Genomic DNA, 7402 nt, shown 5'->3' with positions numbered 1-7402 from the left:
TTTCCTCCCCCTACCCCTGCCTCTTTTTCTAAACCGCCAAACCATTCTCCCCCTTTCTCCAGCTCAGAGGAATTCATTAACTGCCTCTCCACAGAGACACTATGGAAATCAGGCCGCTACAAAGGCAGGGAGGGAGCGAGGAGGGAGGGGCGGTGGTGGTGACGGTGGTGAATGGGGGCTATATTATCCTATTAGATGGTGGATATGTCTCGTTTCCCTCCCCTGTCATGAGAAAAACATTAATTTTAAGTGAGCAGGGAAGCAGAGAGAGAGAGAGAGAGAGAGGGGGGGGAGGAGGGTGGGTGGGTATCTGTGTGTGTGGGGGGGGGGGGGGGGTAACGGTGAGGGTCTTTAACATTGCTCTTTTATTGAGCTGAAATGGAGAGTCCCCTGGCTCCATTTACCTTGGCAATGAGGATTGAGCCGCCCTCCATGAATGCCATTTAAAATGCCATGGAGATTAAACATCCTCTCTACCTCTCTCTGTTTCTCTGTCTTTCCCTCTCTATCTCACACACACACATCTAGAAGCAGCGATGGCTGCGCTCGCCATAATGTGTGTTTTGGAAAAAAACAGCTTTGAGATTCATGAGTAAAGCCCTCTAGGTGCCAGCGACGGAGAGGGAGAGGAAACAGAGGAAGAAGACACAGAAGAGCGGACCATCACTTAGCCAGAGTGGGCTTTAAGCACTGTAATTAAATCATTAAACTACCCCCCCTCCATCACCCCCCAAACACACAAGCGCACACACAGACACACATCCTCCCCTCATCCCTCCCTCTCTCTCTTTCCCTCACTCTCAGCTCAGCCAACCTCATCAGAGGCTCAGAGTGTGAAATGATGAATCTGTATTTATGGGGATGGAGTAATTACACAGCTAACCTCTGAGGGAGCCCGGGAGGGCCGCGGGGCCTCTGAGCAGGGTGCAGGGTGCTCGACCTCATTAGCACTGCCCAAGTGTGAGTGTGACAGAGTGTGTGACACGAGGGTGCATGTGTGTGTTTGTGTTTGTTAATAAGCGTGTGTTTTAAAGGATCAAACTGGGGATCGCCTGTTGTGATAGCTGAAGCTAAATGAGGAAACAACCTGTTTTTCTGATTCCCTCAAACGTCAAACGTTACTTTTTACTTTTCCCGTAGCATCAAGAGCTTCTTCCTACACAAGCCTGTTTTTCTAAAGAGATGTACTGAAGTATAAGTATACTTTGAAAGAAAAACTTTTTTTTAATAACAGTAATTTAGCACCTTGTTTACAGTTTACATTTTCTTATGAATTTTCTTTGTTAAGAAGTAAGATTGTAAATATGTATTTATTAAGGCTTATAATTACAAGACAGATAAAGAGAAATGTAAAAAATGTAATGAAGAAAAATTCAAACAGGTGATGTTTTAAATGTATTTCTTTTTATACAATAAGACATTTTTTTTTTTTAAAACAGGTTAAACGTAAAAAAATAAAAAAATTCAATCTAGTCAAGGAAATTATGATTCTGGTGTTTAAGCTGAAGGTCTTCATGCACACAGTTAGCAGCGATGCCTTTATTTCCATTTTGGATAAAACATTAACTTTCATCTATCCTATCTAACTTATTCCAAATAAATAACTGTAAGTTCAAAGTTTTTTTCAATAATTTTAATCCTAAAGGTCTGAAAACTATAGGCCAGAACAAAACATGTTGCTTTTTGGTGAATATGGACTAAAAGATTTGCCCCTCCACCACCTGTTTCTGCACTAGAATGCTGTCTGAAACATGACTTCTTTAATGTTAGGACCAAAAACAATTATTGCTTTTTATTTCTGATGGCTTTAAGCATGGACAGTAATGTTTAAGAAATTAAAAAATGCCTCCGTAATTTTTATTGAAATAACAGCTAGCAAAATTCTAGTGGTGCAAGTAATTCTAGGTTACCAGATGTTATCAGTTTATTATATTCATTCTAGTCTGTGATTTAAACTGTAGTATTTAAAGATGAAGAAGTCTGCCAATTAACAAAGTCTTCCGATTTACAGCTTCTAATTTGGACATCCTGAAGCTTTAAAATAAATTATTTTTTATAAGCAATGAATGCAAGACTCCAACCACCAAATTATATGACATCCAAACTTTTGCGTGTGGACGCTGGATAAGTTTGGCATCTTACAAGATATTTGATTTCAGACTCAAGGTCCAGAAAAGACAAACAAAACACAAACTGACAGAATAACAAACACCAAATAACACAATTAGAAGATATTAGTATAACTCAAATAGGTTTTCTAAAATACACTAGGAAGAATAATATTAATAAATGCAATATATATTATGAAACATGCAACAAATAATGAAAAACAATAGGTCATCTTTGTGTGTGAGTCTTGGCATCAAGACTCAACAAATTTTGTACCAAAATTAGGAAATTTTGCTGGTCCTTACTTCCTTATTATTGGATTAGGGTTAGTTTTGGGTTATGTTTAGGATAGGGAGATGGTTAGAAAAAATGGGTTAGGGTTGCTAAAATGACAGAAAAGAAAAAAAATCTAAGTAAGTTCACACATGATCCTTGATACATAAAGCAAGACGACAGTGTGTGTTAAACATTTATGCTTTTTTTGCAAGAATATATATTCTACTAAGGTTTCGGTTAATTCCTATAGGTTTAGCTGGAAGTTGCCCCCCAGAAATAAGCTGTTCAGGGTCTCCTAGAAGGTTGGGCCGGCCCTGTTTATCATTTCCATGCTCCCTACCCTTCTACCATCACCCATCATCTTCCATCTCTAGCATTACCTTTATTCTTTATCTTAACCCTGATGCTCCAATGATTTCTGACTGGCACTTCCCCTGGGGGCCTCACAGAGAACTGATGCCTGCAGGGGCCAATCCACTTGTAAGGAATGTCTTTATACCCATGGAAAATATCTCTCCAAAACTAAGAAATTACCAATAACATAAATTGTACTGCACTTAATATTTAGTTCCACACAAAGACAAACCAACACATGTGCCTACATAATGATAATAAGAGAAACAATAGTTATTATTCAATTAGGCCTGCGCACGAACATACTCACACATTGCAGAAATGAAATCACACACCTTAACACATCCCCGCCAATACATTCACACACATACGCGCGATCTAGGCTAACCAATGCACTAATCGCCTGCCCCGGGCGTAGGAGGAGCTTGCTGCTTAAGTAGGCTGCCAATCAGTCCGTCAGCTCCACACCCGCAAAAAGCTCCCGCGGCCAGACGCTCGCATCACTCCGCTCTAAAGGTGCCAAACTGCGGCTCTGACATTAGCTGCTCTGTGGCAGCGGAGAGGAGGAGACGCCTGGCATTTAGTGAAATAAAGGGGGTATCTTTAGCTTTAGACAGCTACCCCCCTCCCTCATTTTTTTCTTCCTTCTTTTTGAGGATTCCTACTTTTTTTTCCTGCTTTCTTCATTGACTTTTGTGGAGCTCTTAACTGCACCGGACTTTTTTTTTTTTTTTTTCTGGTTTCTTCCCCCGGACATGTCTTTCCCTCAGCTGGGGTTCCCCCAGTTCCTCAGTGCCTCTCATGAGGTGTACGGAGGCGAGCGGCCGGCCTCGGCTACCCGGGATGGAGGCGCGGAGGGCGGGATAAGCGCCTCCGCTACGGCCGCGGCTGTCGGTTCTATGCTGGGGATGTACGGAAGCCCGTGGGCTGCTCCGAACTACAGTGCCTTTCTGCCGTACAGCGGAGCCGCGGACCTCGCCCTCATATCCCAGATGGTAACCGCTGTTTCTCTCTTTTTCCTATTTTTCCCCCATTGACACATTTATAAAGTAAACTTTTAAAAGAAAAAAGTTATTACAACCAATTATTAAATATACAGTAAGTTATGTTTAATTAGATTTTAATTTCTAATCTAAAAAAGGTCATTTTGATTCCTTTTCCCTCCAAAACCTTACAATTTAGCCTTATTTCTGGCTTATTTAAACGTTAAAAATACACCTAGGAACTTAAAACATAATAACACGAGTGCGCACAGTAGAAAAGAAAATCTCATGTGTTTAATTGCAGCAAAAGTAACTTATTTTGGCTTTAATTTGAAAGGAAGTAACAGTAACAGAGATTCTGCTTCAAAAACAGGTTCATATGTGATTGTGCAGGTTTATATTGAAGGGGCAATATTTAATACAATAATTAAAACAGACTGCTGCTTTTTAACCAGTAAAATTGATCAAATAATTAGGGTAGCAATTTCATTTTGTTACATTTTTTTTAAGATTTTTTTTTTTATAAAAAGCCCTTTTAATAAATAATGTTTGATCACAACAAAAAACTATCATAGCTGAACTCTAAAAAACGTTTTGTTCATTAGGATTTCCCTTAAAATGTAAATAAACAGCTAAATAGATATATTTATACTGTTATGTTTATTTTAACAAACCTTTTTTCCCCTGTCAACCATTCAGCGACATCCTCAAGGTTAAGAGACTCAGCTCTAAGAAGTTTGATGTTATTGTTAATGCTGGAAAAAGAAAAAAGAAAAACTAATTTAATAAAGTTAAAACTTTCCCATAAATTATCTAACAATTTTTTTACAAAATATTCCTTCATAACAGAACCGAGATAAACCCACAAGACTTTTTGTCATTGGTGGAGCCCCAAAATCATCAGATATTATTTGTTACCAAAGTATTACACACTAATTCATTTGAATATGATTAAAATAATTAACTTTGATTCAATCCGTTCAAAAAGGCTTTTTTAAAATATTTTTTTCTTGTACAAAAGTCGCTCAACAAGTTGTTTTCTGTTATTCAGGGCTCCCAGTATGAGCTGAAGGACAGCCCGGGCTCCCATCCTGCGGCCTCCCTGCCCGTCCACCCAGCTCAGGGCTTCTATCCGTATGGCCAGTACCCATATGGGGACCCCTCAAGGGCCAAAACGGCTACCAGGGAGACCACCAGCACCCTGAAGGCCTGGCTGCAGGAACACCAGAAGAACCCCTACCCCACCAAGGGGGAGAAGATCATGCTGGCGATCATTACAAGGATGACGCTCACACAGGTTGGCAGCTTAATGACTGTTTGATTGTGTGTGTGTGTGTATGTGTGTGTGTGTGTGTGTGGGGTGGGGTAAAGTGAGTTAAGATTGTTTAAGATTATAATTGTATGAGGTGTAATGATGAAGAAAATAAGTATGCAATGGGTGTAATTTCCAAGCCAGTAGGGGGATCAAATATTATTCTTTGTTTTATGATAATTGTTTATATAATTATAATAAGTTTAGAATAAAATTTGGCTTTTTCTTTTTAACCATTCTTCCAGGTCTCCACGTGGTTCGCAAACGCCCGCAGGCGCCTTAAGAAGGAGAACAAGGTGACCTGGGGCCGCAGCGCAGAGGACCGGGACGGCCGCATCTTCAGCAGCGACAACGAGGATGAGCACGGCAAGAATGGCAGCGATGACGAAGAGGAGGAGGAAGAGATCGACTTGGAAACGGTCGACATCGAGAGGCCGGAGGAGCAGAGATCCGGGGAGCCGGGCTCTGGGAAGGGAGAGGCGGATGCGGGCCTCCCCGTCAGGGAGCAGGCCTCCACGGAGAGCAGCAGGACGCTGGAGCCTGGAGATAAACTTGCTGCGGCGCGTTCACCGAGCATACACGACTGCCAGAGAGCACCGCAGAGCAAACCCAAAATCTGGTCTCTGGCGGAGACAGCCACGGCCCCAGACAGCGCGCACAAAACCACTCCTCCGGCGGCCTTTGCGCAACAGGCGGCGTTGGCCTCCGCCGGCCACCCGGCCTTGCTGCCGGGTCACGGAATATACACGTGCCAGATCGGCAAGCTGCACAACTGGGCGAACGCGGCTCTAATGAACGCCAACTCTATTTTGAACATGAGGTCTCTGCTGGGCGGCGCGCCGCCCGGACACCTGCCGCTGCACGGAGCGGTGCCTGCGCCCGCGGCGGCCGCAGGCGCAGCGACGTCCGGCTCAGAGGAGGACAGCGACTTGGAGTCATCGGGAAGCTTCAGTCCAAAAAGAGATGGTATGGTTGCCTATTTCTCTTAGTCATCACCTTTCTAACACATTGCAAAAAAAATAATATTGAATAATTGAAGACATATTAAGGAAAACACCCACAAAATCACCCTAAATCAATTACATTTAAATATGTATAAGAGGATTGTATTTTTTTTAATGAAACGTTAAAAATAGATAATTATCCTTTAACTTTTTTCTAGATGAAGCCTAAGTTTCTTATTTTTTTTTTGCAGATGAGGAAAGAGATCGCAGACCTGATTCCCTCAAGTCCCCCTTTCAGCTCATCACTGACAGGTGATCCTTCCCAAAGCGTTATGACACCAATCAGCTTTAATTCTGTAAGGCTTTTGCTAAATGATGCTCAAAGCAAAGGGGTAAACAGTGTCACATCAGGCTGGGCAGGAGGCACATAAATCATGTGATTTAGCACTTTAACGCCTCATCAGGCAGCAGAGCAAGATATCAGCCCTCCTGCTTGTGACCCCTGCTCTGTCAGCGGCTTTATCACCACCTAATGTCATTTAAATAATGTGCCACTATTTATTCAAAGACTCCCCCCCACCCCATCCCCACCCTGCCCCTCTGAATGAGGCTAATGTATTTGATGGCAGCATCAGCAATTGAGACACATATCCATTAATTAAATTTCCATATGCTGAGATAAAGTGAAATGGCATGAAAAGAATAAGATAGGCTATTTAAAGAGCTTTTCTTTTTTATATATAGATATATATTTTTTCTTTTGTTTAAAAACTTGTCTGATTTCCAATCTGTTTTGGTTCCTTCTCCTCAGACCTCACCATGGAAGGACGCCGCAGCGAGTTCTGACAACAACATTATGAAAAGATGAAGCAAAAACTTTCTATTGAAACAAAAAAGGAAAATGGATGAAAAAAATCATAATTTTATTTAAAGGAGGACATTTAAATGAAGGCTATTTTTTTCCCCTGAAAGCTCGACCAGTTATAGTATTAGCTTCTCCATGCGAAAGAGATGTCAGAGATTTGTTTGTTTTGCTACGTCTTCTTTTTCTATTTGTTTCCTCAGCCCTTTTGTTGTGAATGAAAAAAAAAAAAAAACTCGGACGTTTGTAAATACACATTATGAATTTGTCTTTAAAGAGTATATTTTTTGGGACCTAAATAAATGTCAGTATAAACGTTTATTATTGAAAACTTCTCCACCTTTTCAGTGTTATTATATACCAGTAAAACTAACATGATTTCTCACCTTTAACAGATGATCCTAATTTAGCCAAATATCAAATATTTTTCCAAAAACATGAAACGATCCAGTTATTTGGTCTGTTGCACTAAGATTACATGATTGATTATTGCAGTTATAATAATATCATCTTTTTCATTATTGGGATTCCATAAACAAACAGAATATTTGTCAGATTTATT

The 7402-nt window shown here is 40.9% G+C and overlaps 1 protein-coding gene across 2 annotated transcripts; it reads left to right on the top strand.

The window, feature by feature from the left end:
• The first annotated feature begins 3181 nt into the window (after positions 1-3181).
• Positions 3182-7175, top strand: irx1b (iroquois homeobox 1b). Of its 2 annotated transcripts, XM_038299822.1 has the most exons (5): positions 3182-3734; positions 4774-5019; positions 5280-6000; positions 6230-6290; positions 6790-7143. In XM_038299822.1, exons 1-5 carry the CDS (start codon positions 3495-3497, stop codon positions 6836-6838), a joined length of 1317 nt encoding a protein of 438 aa, XP_038155750.1. In that variant the 5' UTR covers positions 3182-3494; the 3' UTR covers positions 6839-7143. The 2 variants fall into 2 exon arrangements, with proteins under 2 accessions (XP_038155750.1, XP_038155751.1); XM_038299823.1 differs by lacking the exon at positions 6230-6290 and having other exon boundaries at positions 3495-3734; positions 6790-7175.
• Positions 7176-7402: the final 227 nt, after the last annotated feature.

This window comes from Cyprinodon tularosa, unplaced genomic scaffold (assembly GCF_016077235.1).
Source record: "Cyprinodon tularosa strain WSP-4 unplaced genomic scaffold, ASM1607723v1 ctg435, whole genome shotgun sequence".
Lineage (NCBI taxonomy): Eukaryota > Metazoa > Chordata > Actinopteri > Cyprinodontiformes > Cyprinodontidae > Cyprinodon > Cyprinodon tularosa.
The sequence above is the reverse complement of the archived record's forward strand: the minus strand, read 5'-3'. Positions and strand labels throughout refer to the sequence as shown.

Bases quoted from the DNA above. Each gene is read 5' to 3' on its own strand.
- irx1b (XM_038299822.1), top strand. From the start codon at position 3,495: ATGTCTTTCCCTCAGCTGGGGTTCCCCCAGTTCCTCAGTGCCTCTCAT. The intron at 3,735-4,773 runs GTAACCGCTGTT...TCTGTTATTCAG, and splicing joins TCGCCCTCATATCCCAGATG to GGCTCCCAGTATGAGCTGAA. The intron at 5,020-5,279 runs GTTGGCAGCTTA...CCATTCTTCCAG, and splicing joins CAAGGATGACGCTCACACAG to GTCTCCACGTGGTTCGCAAA.